Here is an 18,351-nt window from a genome sequence, read left to right as displayed (position 1 = left end):
AGGTGGAGCTTTCCTCAGCATGAAAGTGCAGCCATGGGGCCACTTCTTCTTTTGCCTGCCAGACTAAGCCCCGTTGAATGCTTGCCTGCTGCGCAGCTGTCAAATGTGCTTTTTTTATTTTTAAAAAAGGAAGATTTGGAGTGGCAGCGCAAACATTGACACCGTTCAGTCCTGTTTGTACTATCTGTTGCTCGCATGCATGCTCAGACACACACACACACACACACACACACACACACACAATCACATGTGCAGCTCAGTTCCTTTTAACCGCACATCAGCATAAAATCAACCAGTTCTGTTTGACTCAGCTGTGCTGCGGTCTGGAAGAGACGTTCTCCCGTATTGCTTGCATTTGCCCCAATTGGGGCTGAGCCCAGAAGCACCTGGCTGAGAGGTTTCAGCTAGGAAAGCAAGAAGGACCCCCTCCCCAGGCCCTCAGCCCCCCCCACCCCCCGGCCCCACAGAGAACCAAAAGGGTGACTTGGTTGGAAGAAGATGATCCGACGAGAGAGCAAGAGGTAAGCTAGACTTTACTAAGCTGCCGCTCCTTCTTCATCTTACTCACTGGGATTTTCCTGTTTTGTGTCATGGTGACCTGGGGAAATTTCAGCCAATTTGATATTTCCTGGTGGGGCATGTTTCGTTCTAATTTTGATCGCCGCTGCTGGAAACTCCACACAAGCGCCTGGCCACCAGGTGAAATGCTGCCCTTCCCAAGGTATTGTCAAGTTGCCAACTTTTTGTGGGGGCTGCTGCTGTGCTATCTCTGTTGAACTTCTTCCTGTCTTGCAACGGCTAAAGAGGCAGGAGGTGAGTCGTCCCTGTGCGTGTGGCCCTGGGTTTGTGGGGACTTTTCATCCATCCCTTTGATTGATTGATTGATTGATTGGCATCTGTCTGTCTCGGGAGACAACTAAAGAGCGTGCTTTGGTGAAGTCAAACTGTTGGAGAGTTACAGCGCCTGCTGTGGCTGTAAGACACCGATGCAGCAGAGACATGTTTTGTTGCAGCCGGGGCAAATGATGGCGTCCAGTTGTGCTGCTGCAAATGTGCCATGGCTTTTCTTCTCTCTGCCCTCCTTCCAGTGGTCATTCCTCCTCTGGTCACTGGCTCTAGGCACTGTGGTCACCTGCAAGGGATTGCCATCTGGTGTGTTGACGTTGCCGGCTTTCATATCACGTTTGCAGACACCTTTGTAACACGGAGTTGGTCTGCTATGGACCTGCCCACAGACCAAGCCCTGTCATCTTCTGTTCCGGGAAGGGGCAGTATTCTGCCACATAGCAAAATAAAAAAATTGGATAGGAACACATGTAGCTGTCCAGTTTTAAAATCCAAAGAGGAGGATTTGCATTCATTTATTAAAGTTCTTATGTTACATCGGTAAACATCATCATATTGCATCACAAGGCTTATTACACTATAAATTTCAACATGTATACAATGTTTATATACTAAAAGGAAAAAACAAGGGCAAAAAACTATTCCAAAATAATATATATATACCAACACTTTGGACTTCCTGTCTATTCCGTTGTATATTCCTTTTTAACAAATGAATGTACTCTTATTACTGTATATTTCTTTACATTTTAGCCAATACATTCCTATATCAATATGTACCCTTGGTCTTATTTCTCAACTCAGTCTCTCTCCAACGTCAAACGAATGCTAACATAGATAGCGAACTTTTACTGTATTTTTGAACATACCGTATATCTTATACCCCACTTTTCCATAATTTTTTTGTTTTGAATTGTCTCCCAGGCTATTTGTCAACTGTGCCATTTCAGCAAATTCTTGTAGCTTGTTATGCCAATCTGTTATTGTCTGGGCTTCTTCTTCCTTCCACCCCTTTGCCTCTTTGCCACCAAAGTCCGAGCTGCAGCCGTTGCATATAAAAATACCTCCCTAAAGGCATTCGGTTTCGGGTGAGATTCAGGAACGAATAACTGGGGGGGGGGGTGGATTGCAGGCTGCGTGTGCATCTTCTTCAATAGGTACCAGATTGAGCATCCTTGTGGACAGTTAACTTGATTAATTAGGGCCTGATAGGAGACAAAGGGGACGCGGGTGGCACTGTGAGTTAAACCACAGAGCCTAGGACTTGCTGATCAAAAGGTCGATGGTTCGAATCCCCACGACGGGGTTTGCTCCCGTTGCTCGGTCCCTGCTCCTGCCAACCTAGCAGTTCGAAAGCACGTCAAAGTGCAAGTAGGTAAATAGGTACCGCTCCAGCGGGAAGGTAAACGGTGTTTCCGTGCACTGCTCTGGTTCGCCAGAAGCGGCTTAGTCCTGCTGGCCACATGACCCGGAAGCTGTACGCCGGCTCCCTTGGCCAATAAAGCGAGATAAGCGCTGCAACCCCAGAGTCGGCCATGACTGGACCTAACGGTCAGGGGTCCCCTTTACCTTTAGGAGACAGAGAATAGGGGTGTTACAAATTCTTCTTCTTTGGCGAACACTCGTAGCCGAGTAAGATTGTCTTCCATGAACACGGTCTTAACAGTGAGTCCGTATGTGACTGTGGAGGCTAATTCTGGATCCACACATCCTTCCACAGTGGGGACATAGGTTTCTGGATGGGAATTGATCATGGTGAGGGTTTGCCAAGCGTGCCTTCCTCTTAGCTCACTTCTCCCTTGCGTCCTGAGTTCGAGTGTCTTCAAAGCCCATGACACCTTTGGTAAAGGCTGTTCTCCAACTGGAGCGTTCGCAAGCCAGTGTTTCCCATTTGTCGGTGTTAATACTACTTTTTTTTTTAGATTTGCCTTGAGAGAGTCTTTAAATCTCTTTTGTTGACCACTAGCATTACACTTTCCATTTTTAAGTTTGGAATAGAGTACAGTGGTACCTCGGGTTACATACGCTTCAGGTTACAGACGCTTCAGGTTACAGACTCCGTTAACCCAGAAATAGTACCTCGGGTTAAGAACTTTGCTTCAGGGTGAGAACAGAAATCGTCCAGTGGCAGTGGGAGGCCCCATTAGCTAAAGTGGTGCTTCAGGTTAAGAACAGTTTCAGGTTCAGAACGGATCTCCAGAACGAATTAAGTTCTTAACCCGAGGTACCATTGTAGTTGATTTGGAACTACAAAGTACACCAGCTTGGACCCCAATGTTTCCTGGGGTGCCAATGGTGTTGTGCAGAATCTGTTATGAGCATTGCATAAACTCTAAACGTCTGTAGAAACTGACGCTCCCTGATCCTTTGTGATCGTTTGAGGGATCCACAGCTCTGGTCCTCTGACTGTTGACAGCAATTTGTGTGTAAAAAACTTGCACCGCCTGCCCTGTGGTCGCTGCCATTTGACTTGTGGGAAAACCAGGACATGCATTTTAATATTTGTTTTCATCCAGCTCATATTTATTCCACTCCTGACGTTTGAACGTCTGCCTGACTCGCAGAAGCTGCGAGGTCTTGCATAGCTCTGCTTTCGCAGCTCAGGTTTAGCGGTGTCTCAACTTGCTACCAGCGGGTGGGGAAGCTTAGCTTTCGTAAAAGACCCGTGCTGTGCGAATCTAGCAATCCGGAAGCGGGTGGGTTGCATGGTGTCGTTTCAGTTCCATGCGCCGAGTACGTGTGTGGGTGCTTTGATCCAGCAAGCTCAGCTGTTGGAAAAGGAGCAGCTGTGGTCACACATGGCAGGTGAAAACAAAAGGGGAGTTTGGAAAGATTGCAAAGCAGGAGAGAGCGAGAGATCTTTCCCCACTCGAGAGATATTGCAGACAAAGTCGGAGAGGAGCGCTGAGAGGTCTTGCGGGGGGGGGGGGACCTCACACGCTCTGTGCGTACAAGGAAGTTGGGCAAGAGGAGGAAGTTTCTTGGTATAGATTTGGGTTTCCAAGTACAGTCGCTGGATGGCTGGTCGACTTTCAAATGCAAGAGACCAGGGTGGGGAAAGCATGCTCTGAGGTGGGAAATGCGGAAGTCCAAGCCTTTGCTCATTGAGGAAGTGAGGATTGCAAGAACGAGGTGGGGAGGATGAGGATAAATTCTTAGCGAGCAGTTGATTGGACCACTGTGGCAGGAGGGCCACGCAGGAGGGGGGCAGAGAGAGAGTGAAAACTTTTAAGGTTGAACCCTCATTCCGGGAAGCAGCAATACCTCCCCCCCCTTTTGTATCGTACAGTGGATGCTCATGATCCGTGCGGGAGGCACGTTCGCAACCCGCAGCGCTGCGCATGCGCGGATTGCGATTTGGCGCTTCTGCGCATGCGGAAAGCGCAACTTAGCACTTCTGCGCATGCGCAACCGCCGAAACCCAGAAATAACCCATTCTGGTACTTCTGGGATTCGGCGAGTCCGTAACCCGAAAAATCGCAACCTGAAGTGTCTGCAATCCAGTGTATGACTGTACTGCATTTGTTTGAATGTTGTTGCATGCACCAGCGAGAGACTGCAGGGACAGCGCTTACTTGGGCTTTGGTTTAATAGCATAAGAAGACCCGTACTGGATCAGGCCAATGGCCCATCTAGTCTAGCATCCTGTTATCACAGTGGCCTATCAGATGCCTGTGGGAAACCAGCAAGCAGGATTCTACCACAAGAGCAATTCTCTCCTCCTGTGGTTTCCAACAACGGGTATTCCGAAGCGTCGTTGCCTCCTACTGTGGAGGAACAACAGAGCCTATATGGCTAGAGTTAGCCATCGATAAGCTTCTCCCTTCGATCAGAAGGTCAGAGGTTCGAATCCCCGCGATGGGGTGAGCTCCCATTGCTTGGTCTCTGCTCCTGCCAACCTAGCAGTTCAAAAGCACACCACTGCAAGTAGATAAATAGGTACCACTGCAGCGGGAAGGTAAACGGCGTTTCCGCGCGCTGCTCTGATTCGCCAGAAGCGGCTTAGTCATGCTGGCCACGTGACCCGGAAGCTTTCTGCGGACAAAAACCAGCTCCCTCGGCCTATAGAGCGAGATGAGCACTGCAACTCCAGAGTTGTCCGCGACTGGACTTAACAGTCAGGGGTCCCTTTACCTTTTTAAGCTTCTCCCCAAAGAATTTGTCTAATCCTCTTTTAAAGCCATCAAGGTCAGTGGCCTTCTTTAGAAAGATACTGTGATGTCTTTAGGATGCATGGTTTTGTTTACACATATATGCAACCTGAGCTTAGGGAGGGCTCATAGCATTAACACTCCAACAGATCTTAGCCCATGAGGTCCCCAAGGAAGCTGCAAGCTTTGGGTCCTGCACAGAACAAGACACGCATCTGTGTCTCCAGCTTCCAGCCTCAGCCAAACTCTCTCACGCACAGAGAGCACAACCCTGTGGCCTGTTGTTCTCCATCCTAGGATTTCATGGCCTCCATCCAGGTGAGGAGGCAAAAGAACCCACCTCTTTGGACATGAAGATGGTAGGTCTAGCCGGCCAGTTTATCTGCAGCTGTTAAAGCCAGAATAAGAGGACTTCACACGCTTGTTGACAAGGACATGGCTGGCTGAGGTTACTGTTATGTACTGAAGTTCTCACCCTGGGCCAGCTGGGGGATAGTGTAGATAGTTATGCAAATAAGGGATCAAAAGTGATGTTCAGTGATTGGATAGTTTTAGAAAGTTGTTACAGTAACATTGTGCTGGAGCTCTATATAAGCAGGCTGACTGAACCCTTCAGTTCAGTTCAGTTCAGTTCTGTCCTGGCCTGTGAATAAACAAGAGCTGTTTGAAGAATCGCTGTGTCGTCTGATATGTTCACCCACAACTTAACAGTTACCCACGCCGCAATGTTTTGTGGTAGGAACCCACTTTCTTTAGAATTCAAAAGATGTTGATTTTGAGACGAGCTGAGTGAGCGGCAAAGCCAGACCCCTAAAAAAAAAGGTATACAGATCACTTGCTTTGGTGTGCCTCTGGCGAACCAAGTTTGTTGCCTTTTACCCAATGCAACACAAGCCTTTGCTGGTAGAACAACAACACACACAGATTTCTGCTGTAGACCGCCCCTTCTGTGATGTATGTATGATGTATTGGGGGTGGTCTTGAGCTACAGGGGAGGCAATTTCAAATGTCTATACAGTGGTACCTCGGGTTACAGATGCTTCAGGTTACAGACTCGACTCTGCTAACCCAGAAATAGTATCTCGGGTTAAGAACTTTGCTTCAGCATGAGAACAGAAATCGTGCAGCGGCGGTGCGGCGGCAGCAGGAGGCCCCATTAGCTAAAGTGGTGCTTCAGGGTAAGAACAGTTTCAGGTTAAGAAACGGACCTCCAGAACGAATTACAGTGGTGCCTCGCAAGACGAAAAGAATCCGTTCTGTGATTCTCTTCGTCTAGCGGTTTTTTCGTCTTGCGAAGCAAGCCCATTGACGGATTAGCGGATTAGCGCTATTAGCGGCTTTTAGCGGCTTTTAGCGGCTTTTAGCGGCTTATCTGCTGATCGGATCAGCTGATAAGTGGCTTAGTGGCTTAGAAAAGGGGGGGAGTGGAAAAAACCCGCAGGAACTCGCAAGACATTGTCGTCTTGCGAAGCAAGCCCATAGGAAATTCGTTTTGCGAAGCACCTCCAAAACGGAAAACTCTTTCGTCTAGCGAGTTTTCCGTCTTGCGAGGCATTCGTCTTGCGGGGCACCACTGTAAGTTCTTAACCCAAGGTACCGCTGTATAAGAGTTTGCACACCAATGTTCTGGGTCTCCTCATCCCTCCTGCGTGTGAGGGGAGCACCCTGTTGCAACAGCTTTAATAAATATCAGGCTTGCTAGCTGCTTTGCTTCTCAATATTCTCTGGTTGGCCTCGGTTATTTTCTCCTACTGATAGAGAACCTACATAAGGACTCTGTACAGGCTCTTTGGTAACCCATAAGGAAAAAGGATATTTTTTTTTCTTATAACACTACTGATCTTTTCCCAGCAAGAGTTCTTCTGCTTGCCAATTTTGCAGGCAGATGCTGCCACGCCTGGGGAAGGGTTCCCTCCCCGGCCAATTTTAAAACAGGTCTAACTAGGTTTTGACACCCTGCAAAGGTTTGGTGTTGTTGTTGTTTTCAAAATTCACACAGCGCAAAGCCATGGGCCCTTCACATATGCATCTCCACCCCACATTCCCTTGCAAAAGCGACCACACGGCAGCTTGCAAAATACAAGCCCAGAACAGGGACTCATGCAGAGGCACTGCTCATGCAGGGACTCATGCAGAGGCCTAGGACCCTCGTACCTACGGGACCACCTCTCCTATTATGTCCCACAGAGGAACTTACGGTCTTCAAATAAAAACACCTTGGAGGTCCCGGGCCACAGAGAGGTTAGGCTGGCCTCAACTAGAGCCAGGGCTTTTTTGGGTGTGGCTCCAATCTGGTGGAACGCTCTGTCACAAGAGACCTGGGCCCTGTGGGACTTGGCATCTTTCCACAGGGCCTGCAAGACGGAGCTGTTCTGCCAGGCCTTTGGTCGGGGTTCAGTCTCTCCCCTTTCATAAGAACTTGCATGAAAGTGGCCACCCAATTTTTCTCACAGGCCCATATAAGTTCAGCACAAACAGTGGGGCCTGGGGAGCATTTAAGGTCCGCAACCCTAATCTTCCGGTTGCCATCTGATTGGATTTTATTCTGATCCTGATCTGATTTGAGGATGTATTTTAATTGATTGTCTGATTTTATGTTAATGTGTTATACATTTGATGTTAGCCGCTCTGAGCGGTTGTTGTTGTTGTTGTTGTTATTATTATTATTATTATTATTATTATTATTATTATTATTATTATTACAGAGAGGCTCCTCCGAGAGTGGGGTAGTAGGAATTGGACAGCTTGTCCGTTTTACCAGCTGCAGTGGAGGTCGGATGTGTGTGTCCTTTTACACCTCAAAGCAGCTGCTGTTGTCTCTCTTGGGGGCGAAAAACAACTGCCGTTGACGTCCCTGAAGCTCGTGTCTTTGGTCAATTTGGGAATTGTATTTGTTATGTACAGAGGTTCTCACCCTGGGCCAGCAGGGGGATACTGTAGATAGTTTTCACTCAGGTCCACATATGCAAATAAGGGATCGAAAGTGACTTCCAGTGATTGGATAGTTACAGAAAGTGGTTACTGTTGCGTTGTAGTGGAGCTCTATAGAAGCAAGCTGGCTGAACCCTTCAGTTCTGTTCTAGCCTGTGAATAAACAAGAGCTGTCTGAAGAATTGCTGTGTCGTCTGATATGTTCACCCACAACTTAACAGTATTCTTTTGCAGGAAATCCCGAGCCGAAGCCCCCAGCATCGCAGAAGGCGGCAGCCTCCCAGGTGCCGGCAGGATTTCCCGACGGAAGAGTCGGCGGCGGATGACCTGTCCGAACCCTCGGGAGATCAACCAGGCCTTGGCCTCCATCACCTTGGGGGATCTGAACCGATCCTGCACCCTGGATGAACTGATCGAAAAATGCCTTCGCTCCTTTGGTAAACCAGAGAGAGGCAAAGGCAGGGGCGGTTGAGGGATTGGGGCCTTTCCCCTGGACCAGGCGTTTGGTGGGGCGGCTGTGACTTTTTCTGGAGTCCCCTGATGCGAAGGAACCTGGTAGCGTTCCAGCCACCAAGAGGGAAAAGGCTTTGGACTTAATTCCCAGTCTGACCACCAAAAGAATATCTGGGCAGCCTCTCTTCCCCCCCCCCTGCCTCTAAGCCAGTTTCCTTGGTTCCTTCAACCAGAATATTCCCTCTGTCAGAGTTGAGTAAATTTCAAAAATGTTGAAACAAGAGGGTACCAGTACTTTAATGTTGTTTAATTGACTGTACTGCATTTTCAGTAACAACCTAACACCCAACACATTTGTGATAGTTTTGCATGAACCCCAACAGCCAAAGACTCCAGGGTGCCGGTGTTTACCCCCAGGGATTGGTTTCCTTGCAAATATACTGTAATATTTGTAGCATACATGATTTTATTTACACACACACACACACACACAACCTGATCATAGGATGGAGGGGCTTGCGGCATTAACACTCCAACAGGACTTGCCTCCCTGTCAAAAGTTTTGGGTCAAGACTGTTAACGGAGAAATCTGAGGGCTCCCTTGGACAAAAAACAAGGACACCAGCCAGGAATACCAGGGCAAAACAGCAGCCAGGAGGCTTGGTCTTGATTGAAGGCTGTCGCGACAGGACTCCCTCCTGCCACAAGGTGGAACAAGATGGAAGCCCCGAACAAAAGAGAACCCAAACTTTTATTAGCTGCTAATCCCCATGTTACACCCCCCAAACTACATCACTCATACATCACGGTTACATCATGAAAGGGGAGGTCTGGTGGCCGTAATCTGAGCATCCTGGACCCTGCCCCGTGGTTCTCCTTGCCCTCCACCAAACACCCATCAAGTGTAACAAACGAGATATTTATATTTCCCTGTTTCCCAGCCAAGTTAATCACACCCTTTGGTCTTCATCTGGGTTTGTTACTTCTGGAATGGCTACCTGTCTGGCACTCGGGTATCAGGATGCCAGGGATTATCACTCAGGCAGAGGGGCTGCTGAGCAGCTGAGCTCACCTGTCTATATGAATTTCTGAAGTTTTCCCAGTGAGCCAGTACATAGATCCATTTATCAGTGAATTCTTACATTTGGTATCGTGCAGCAAAGGCCCTTTGAATAGGCAGGAAGAAACTGTGAAGAAGTGTTTTGTGGAGACAAATCACAAAAGTCACAAAAGCGAGTGTGCTGATTTTTGGTAATGGGCTGCATGTGCATGATATCTGCTGGAGGGGCAACCCCCCCCCCACACCTATACATAAATTCCTGCAACAAGACATGCTTCTGTTTCTCCAGCACCAGCCAAAACTCACTCTCACACAGCTCCCCCCCCCCTTGTTTGGCCTTCCTCTAGAGTCTAGGATGCTGTGGCATCTGGCCAGGTGAGGTGGGGAAAGGCCTATCCACCTGTCTCTACGGCAACAAGCCAGCCTCTTTGGACATGTAAATGGCAGTACTTAGCTGGCCAGCAAAGGCCATTATCTTGCAAAGGAACTAATAGGACTGGTTCAGTGCGTTTCTTGTTATAGATGCTAGCCTTGTAGTCATAGGGTCACAGATCTGGCTAATACCCACAGGTGAATGAATGAATTTTATTATTACGGTCACAGACCAGTTCTGACTCACTTACAATATCGGGAAAACCATACAACACAACAGGAATACATGGCATTGCAATTGGGTATAACAGAGACAATTCTGAGATAGCGGCAGTTGAAAATATATATTAAATCTTGATCACTAAAATATAACCCAAAATTGTCATTTAAAACCTTAATCATTTTGGTAGTACAGCTTGTTCCCTACGTTTTATGGCAGACGCACAGAATTTGGCCACCCTTAGCGTGCTCTCTAGATCCTTGTCCTCTTCCAGGAGTTTTAGACATTGAAGTTTGGACCCATTTGGAGTATTATCCAGGTACACCACCCAGTGGGGTGAGGTTACTGTATCTTGGGGCGATATCAACCATCCTCCAGATTGACAAACCCCCTTCAATTCCAGTCCTGTTCTTCTCCCCCCTGCCCTCAATTGGGTAAGCCTCACCCTTTTCTCTCCCCTTCTAGATTTGGATGGAAACCTCTGCACCAGCGACTTCATGGTGAACATGACCCTGACGGCTCACAGCTGGGTGGTATCGTCTGCAGAGCTGGCGCGCCTCCTCCTTGCTTCATATCCTTTCGGAGGTAGCACTGAGCTGCTTCGGCCGCAACGCGAAAACGTGCCCTTGTCCGTGCTTCCAGGCCCTCCTCATGCTCAGAGGAAAGGGAGCATATCTTGCAGCGAGGGAGAAGAGGTTTCAGGAGTGGGGCACTTTGTACTGTTCTCTGTATCACCCTGCCCCCTGCTAGCCACTGCCAGAGTCAACAACCTCTGGCAAGGTCGAAGGCAGTGCATTTACTTCTTAACCCATGAGAGTTCCCTACAAAACCCTCTGATTTACATTGAAGAGATAGCAAGTAATAATAATAATAATAATAATAATAATAATAATAATAATAATAATAAATTATTTATACCCCGTCCATCTAGCTGGGTTTCCCCAGCCACTCTGGGCGGCTCCCAACAAAATATTAATATTACTGCTGCTACTACTACTACTGTGGTTTAAACCACAGAGCCTAGGGCTTGCCGATCGGAAGGTCGGCGGTTCGATCCCCATGACAGGGTAAGCTCCCGTTGCTCTGTCCCGGCTCCTGCCAACCTAGCAGTTCGAAAGCATGCAGTGCAAGTAGATAAATAGGTACTGCTCCGGCGGGAAGGTAAACGGCGTTTCCGTGCACTGCTCTGGTTCGCCACATGACCCGGAAGCTGTACGCCGGCTCCCTTGGCCAATAAAGCAAGATGAGTGCCGCAACCCCAGAGTCATCCGCGACTGAACCTAATGGTCAGGGGTCCCTTTACCTTTACTACTACTATTGCTACTACTATTACTACTAATAATAATAAATGGCTGCCTTCAGATGTCTTCTAAAAGTCAGATAGTTGTTTATTTCTTTGACATCTGACGGAAGGGCGTTCAACAAGACAGGTGCCACCACCAAGAAGGCCTTCTGCCTGGTTCCCTGTAACTTGGCTTCTCGCAGTGAGGGAACTGCCAGAAGGCCCTTGGTGCTGGACCTCAGTGGGGGTGGAGATGCTCCTTCAGGTATACTGGGCCTTTGAGTTTAGGGCTTTAAAGGTCAGCACCAACACTTTGAAGTGTGCTCGGAAACACCTGGCGCCATTGCCCACCAATCTGAGAGGGGTGAAACCTTAACTCAGTTTGATACCTACCAAGAAGCATCTCAGAAGAAGCAGCCAGAGCGCCAGCTGAGGATCTGCCACTTCATCCGGTATAAATTCCCACCCCGTTCCTCCCCTTCGCCCCCAGATCCTGCCTGGGTACCCGTCTCCCCGAGTCTCTTGCAGCTTCAGACTGAACCTCTCCCCTCTGGCTTCAGGTACTGGCTCCTCAACTACCCTGAGGCCTTTCACCTGGACCCACACCTGGAGGAGGCTATCGCAGAGATCTTGGAGGTGGTGAGGAAAGAAGGCCAGGGGGAACACAGTCACCTGCTGAACACCTCTGGCACGTGAGTTCGAGAGATTCTCAAAGCCATGGAAGCGCCTCTCCCTATATTCCCCTATGCATTCCCCTTCTGTATAGAATTTTTGACTAGAGCAGCCCCGGATTGATGCAGGAATACATGAAGAAATATGGTGCTAAAGCAGTTAACAATTGTTAAGTGTGTAAGGACAAAATAAGTAATTATAATTTAACAGTTTTATTTTGTTAAAGCAACTAGGAAAAGATATTATGATGGGAAGATCTCACACAGGTGAAGGGAAGCAGTGGGCAGGAGGGGAGGGTTAGGTTGAATTTGGGAAATAAAATGCCGTATTTTTTGCTCTATAAGACTCACTTTTTCTCTCCTAAAAAGTAAGGGGAAATATGTGTGTGTCTTATGGAGCGAATGCGGGCTGCGCAGCTATCCCAGAAGCCAGAACAGCAAGAGGGATTGCTGCTTTCACTGCACAGCGATCCCTCTTGCTGTTCTGGCTTCTGAGATTCAGAATATTTTTTTCTTGTTTTCCTTATCCAAAAACTGGGTGCGTCTTGTGGTCTGGTGCATCTTATAGAGCGAAAAATGTGGTAATATATGAGCGGTAATATAGAGCGAAAAATACGGTAATATATGGGACAGCAAAGGATATACAGTAATAGATTCTTATAGAATAGTAATATATTATAACCACAATAGAAGTTCAAATGGGAAAGTAAATGCAGTGGCATAGCATGGGGGGTGCAGGGGGGGCCGGCCGCACCGGGCGTAACATCTGGGGGTTAGGGGGCGCAAATCCACGGGTTAGGGGGCGCAAATTACTTGCCTTGCCCCGGGTGCTGACAACCTACGCTACGCCACTGAGTAAATGTATTTTTAGTATTTTCATTATTGTAATAGTTATTATTATTTCTTATCGGTAGAAGGCAATGTTAATTTAGGCTTCTTCATTTTGCTGTCTGTATAATTTTCTTAAGTCAATAAAAAAAGAAAGAAAGTGCATCTCCCATCCTGCCCTGCCCCTCGTTGTTTTTTTTAAGAATCTCCTCCCATCCCAGAACAGCAAATGGACCCCAGCAGTCCATTTTCCCAATCTCCCGCTCCCTCCTGTCTTCCACATCTCCACTGTGAGTAATTTACCACGCTCCTCAGACCAATCTGCGTTTCCAGTCAAGGGTTCAGCTAAGCATGAACGCGGGTGGCGCTGTGGTCCAAACCACCGAGCATCTTGGGCTTGCCAGTCGTAAGGTTGGCGGTTCGAATCCCCACAACGGGGTGAGCTCCCGTCGCTCTGTCCCTGCTCCTGCCAGCCTGGCAGTTCGAAAGCACACCAGGGCAAGTAGATAAATAGGTACCACTGCAGCAGGAAGGTAAACGGCGTTTCCGTGCGCTCTGGTTTCCGTCACGGTGTTCCGTTGTGCCAGAAATGGTTTAGTCATGACCCGGAAAAGCTACCTGTGGACAAACGCCGGCTCCTTCGGCCTGAAAGTGGAGATGAGTTCTGCACCCCATGATCAAATTCTACTAGATTTAACTGTCCAGGGGTCCTTTACCTTTACTACCTCTAAGCATGCAAGGTATTCAGCATCTAACTTGGAGTTCTGGCCTTGCTTCCTTCTCCAGGATGACCCGGACGTGGACTCGATCCCTCAGCTGCCAAAGCAGCCCCGGCTGCGGCAAGAAGAGGAAAGTGTCCCTGCTTTTTGATCACCTTGACGCAGGAGAGTTGGCCAACCACCTCAGTTACCTGGAGTTCAAGGCATTCTGCCGTCTCTCGGTAGGGATCAGCCGACACTCAGATTCTGCAATGGTGGAAGATTAGAAATTCAGTCAGTTTTACAGCATATAGCCAAAGGCTGCCGCAAAGTACACAGAATCATTCAACAATTAAAAGAAAGTATACTGGATTGATAGGGACGCAGGTGGCGCTGTGGGTTAAAGCACAGAGCCTAGGACTTGCCAATCAGAAGGTTGGCAGTTCGAATCCCCGCAATGGGGTGAGCTCCCGTTGCTCGGTCCCTGCTCCTGCCAACCTAGCAGTTTGAAAGCACGTCAAAGTGCAATTAGCTAAATAGGTACCGCTCCGGCGGGAAGGCAAATGGCATTTTCGTGCGCTGCTCTGGTTCGCCAGAAGCAGCTTAGTCATGCTGGCCACATGACCCGGAAGCTGTACGCCGGCTCCCTCGGCCAATAAAGTGAGAAGAGCACCGCAACCCCAGAGTCGGTCACGACTGGACCTAATGGTCAGGGGTCCCTTTACCTTTACCTTATACTGGATTAATACAAAAAACTTAAAACATTTATATTATCAAGACATTACCTACTCTAAACAGAGCTATAAAAGTACCTTAATATACAAGTTAAGACATTAAACAATAAAAATTATAAGCTAAAATTATCACATGGCCACCTGATATATTAAAAAATGTTAATTAATACAATGTGCAATTATATACGGAGTTTGGTGATAAAGATAGAATATAGCTTGATGTAGGTAGGGTCAAATAAATTCATCTCCTTCACAGTTGGTGGCTACCTTGGCTATATAATTTGCTCTAATGTTCCTAGCGGCAGTTGCAAAGAGTGCTACACGCCAGGTCAAATACTTATCTGTGTCTGTGAGGAGATATAAAATCATGTCAGAGGGGTTCTGGTCAGGGGACCTTGTCATTATAGGTGCTAAAAATCTGGTTTAGAGTTCAACAGATGGACAACACTAGGCTACCAAAAAAAATGCCTGATTGAGCTCTCAAATGGATTACCCCTTAAAAACTGGGTACATTACGCTGCCCAACTGATGGGCAAATATGACCTCTCAGTGACCGAGATCAAATAATTTCCCTTATATTCACAGATTAGAAATTGTTGCAGAGATGGGTCGTGTCAAGGGCTGGAGGAAGAATGGTGCCCCCCCTCTCCTGAACCTTCCCAAGAACAGAAGGGACAGTATAGACTTAGAACAGCGGTTTGCAGAAGGTCATAGTTCAGAGGGTGCAGAGGGGAGAAGCTGGGAAATATTGGGAGAGGAAGAAGAAGAAACCCCAGGGGAGAGACAGCTGACAGATCCGGTGTCTTTGGAAAGCATTCCTGACCCCCCCTCCCAGGACCAGGTGGGCATTGAGAGTAGGAGAACAGAAGGCTCAGAGGCAGAAAGCTGAGATCAGTCAGTGCAAGGGTGACGTACAATAGGCGAGATGGAGGGGGTTGGACTTTATTCTGAGCAACGTCATTATTTTAGGGAGGCTGCCTTTCTTTGTCTCTCTCTCTGTGATCTATGGAATAAATTACCTGGTAAGAACTCCTCTTGTTTATCTGTTTACTGGCTGCCACCGGGGGAGGGATCAGATTCCCAGGAGCCTGACAGGCAGCTGCATAGACCTTTAGAAAGAGCCTTCGCCTTCCCCAAGCAGCTGCCCTCCAGATATTGTGGACTCCCGTCGCCCCCAACCCTGGGACCAGTAGGGTAGTAGCAGATGCAGATGCAGGGTCCCCTTCAAAATAGTCACACAGCCACACCTCCTCCTAAGATGAAACACTAATTTCACTTCTCGCAGGGAGGGAACCGCCAGAAGGCCCTCGGGGCAATTACATCATTCTGCCTGGACACTGAGGTCAAGCTCCGTGGGCCTTCTGGCGGTTCCCTAGCTGCGAGAAGCCAAGTTACAGGGAGCCAGGCAGAGGGCCTTCTCGGTGGTGGCACCCGCCCTGTGGAACGCCCTCCCATCAGATGACAAAGAGAAAAATAACTACCAAACTTTTAGAAGACATCTGAAGGCAGCCCTGTTTCGGGAAGCTTTTAATGTTTAATAGGTTATTGTATTTTAGTGTTCTGTTGGAAGCTGCCCAGAGTGACTGGGGAAACCCAGCCAGATGGGCAGGGTGTAAATAATAAATTATTATTATTATTATTATTATTATTATTATTATTATTATTATTATTATTACAATGATCAGTGCAGATCACCATGAGTTAAGTGCCCTTAAGAAACTACAGCTCCCAGAATCCTTTGGCAGCAGCCACGACTCTTTAAAGTGGTATCACAGTGCTTTAAATGCAACGTGTGAATGTGGCTGTACGGCTGTCTTTATACAGTCATACCTCGGGTTACAGATGCTTCAGGTTGCGTTTTTTCGGGTTGCAGACCGCCAAAACCCGGAAGTACCGGAACGGGTTAGTTCTGGGTTTCGGCAGTCGCACATGTGCAGAAGCACTGATTTGCAACCTGTGCATGCGCAGACATGGGTTGCGAATGTTGCGACCAGAAAGAATAGGACTACCAAGAAGACTGGAAGAAATTCAAAGACTATTTGAACACATATTCTAATATTAAAGATATGTAACCACTTGAAAGAACCAATCAGGCCTAGGATTAAATTAGACTTAAATATATAAATAAATAAATGTACTATGAGAAAGGTAAAGAAATTGGAATACGACTGTAATATTGTTTCACGAAATAATGATATCGGAAACTGCTACATTCAAATTAAGAGGAAATTCAGATGGAGGAGATTAGAGGAAGTTAAGCAAAATGTTTATGAAAATGGATTTTAATTAATTAACTGTTTCTTTTTTCCTGTTTATGTATTTTAAGTTATTCTTTCCCCCCCTTCTTTTTCACCTTTCTATTGTGTTGTCGTATTTTTTTTTCTTTTCTTTTGTTATGTCTATTGATGAAAACTAATAAATATTATTTGCAAAAAAAAAAAAGACATGGGTTGCGAATGTGCATCCTGCACGGATCAGGTTCGCAACCCGACCGTCCACTGTATTGGCAACTGCAGGCCGCCAGGGCTATTAAAACAGAAATTAAAATGCTACAGTGGATGTTTCAGTGAAGTTCCCTTCCTCCACCCACCCCTGTCCATCCTTGCTTGGCCACCTTTCTGTTAGTGGCCTTTTGGGGTTTCTGCAACAGAGATCCCACACCAAATTACACATCTCCGATTGCAGCGAAGTCAAACCTCGTGAAATGGCCGTCCCCGTCACTCCCCTCTGTCCCAGGCTTGTCTGCAAAGGCATTGAACTCCTGATGGGCTGTGCTTTGCTCACATGCAGACAGACACGTAGAGATCTCCAGCAAGAGATTGTGCGAGATCAGACCAGAAGCTGGGGCTTGCCTTACTCTAATCTTTCTACCTCTTTGGGTGTTGGGGGTTGAATTCCGCCACTGGGGAAGATAAAATAATGACATCTTTCTTTGTTCCGTTTCTGCCCCCATCCCTCCTCCCAAATGGAACCCAGCGTGGCAGACGTATCCCTAGCATGAAAAAAAACCCCACATTTTAAAAAGCATTCTAAAACATTTTCCTAAACAGTTATTTTAAGTTACAGATAGGTAGCCGTGTTGGTCTGCCATAGTCAAAATAAAAAAAATCCTTCCAGTAGCACCTTAAAGACCAACTAAGTTAGTTCTTGGTATGAGCTTTCGTGTGCATGCACACTTCTTCAGATACACTGAAACAGAAGTTGCCAGATCCTTCTATATAGTGAGAAGGTGGGGAGGGGTATTACTCAGAAGGGTGGTGGGAATGGGAGATTGGCAGGTAGCTGAGATGAGCCTGTTGACGACTCTTAACGACTGTAATAGGTCTTACAGGAAAAGGCAAGGGGTGAGAAGGTGAAGAATGGCTTAGTCATGTATAATGAGATAAGAATCCAATGTCTTTGTTCAAACCAGGTCTCTCCATGGAGTAGCCGTTTTACTACAAAGGAATTTCACAAATAGACTGGAAAGAGAAGCTGCTGAATTGCAACTCATTACCAAACTTAGAACTGTTAAGGCAGCAGGTCATGCTTGTGTAAAAGATCTACACTGGCTTCCAGCATGTTTCTGAGCACAATTTTAAAGTGTTGGTGTTGACCTTTAAAGCCCTAAGCGGCCTTGGCCCTGTATACCTGAAGGAGCATCTCCACCCCTATTGTTCAGCCCGGACTGAGGTCCAGCTCCGAAGGCCTTCTGGCAGTTCCCTCCCTAAGGGAAGTGAGGTTACAGGTAACCAGGCAGAGGGTCTTCTCGGTGGTGGTGCCCGCCCTGTGGAACGCCCTCCCGTCAGATGTCAAGGAAATAAACAACTACAGTGGTACCTCGGTTTACAGACGCTTCAGGTTACAGACTCCGCTAACCCAGAAATAGTACCTTGGGTTAAGAACTTTGCTTCAGGATGAGAACACAAATTGTGCGGCGGCAGTGGGAGGCCCCATGAGCTAAAGTGGTACCTCAGGTTAAGAACAGTTTCAGGTTAAGAACAGACCTCTGGAACAAATTAAGTTCTTAACCCGAGGTACCAATGTATCTGACTTTTAGAAGGCATAAGAAGGCAGGGAGGTTTTTAATGTTTGATGTTTTACTGTGGTTTTATAATTTGTTGGA

The 18,351-nt window shown here is 47.4% G+C and overlaps 1 protein-coding gene across 1 annotated transcript in view; it reads left to right on the top strand.

Annotated features, from left to right (window-relative positions):
- Window positions 1-278: 278 nt before the first annotated feature.
- Window positions 279-18,351, top strand: part of RASGRP4 (RAS guanyl releasing protein 4) — a 38,151-nt gene continuing 20,078 nt past the window's right edge. The window contains exons 1-6 of the mRNA XM_082231435.1: window positions 279-521; window positions 8,163-8,365; window positions 10,499-10,618; window positions 11,713-11,767; window positions 11,876-12,007; window positions 13,601-13,754. Of these exons, the coding sequence (XP_082087561.1) occupies window positions 499-521; window positions 8,163-8,365; window positions 10,499-10,618; window positions 11,713-11,767; window positions 11,876-12,007; window positions 13,601-13,754 (687 nt within the window). The 5' untranslated portion in view covers window positions 279-498. The remainder of the gene's footprint in view (window positions 522-8,162; window positions 8,366-10,498; window positions 10,619-11,712; window positions 11,768-11,875; window positions 12,008-13,600; window positions 13,755-18,351) is intronic.

The sequence above is a fragment of the Podarcis vaucheri genome (genome assembly GCF_965113315.1).
Source record: "Podarcis vaucheri genome assembly, chromosome: 7".
Lineage (NCBI taxonomy): Eukaryota > Metazoa > Chordata > Lepidosauria > Squamata > Lacertidae > Podarcis > Podarcis vaucheri.
Note: the sequence above shows the minus strand (reverse complement) of the source record. Positions and strands in the feature narration are given on the sequence as shown.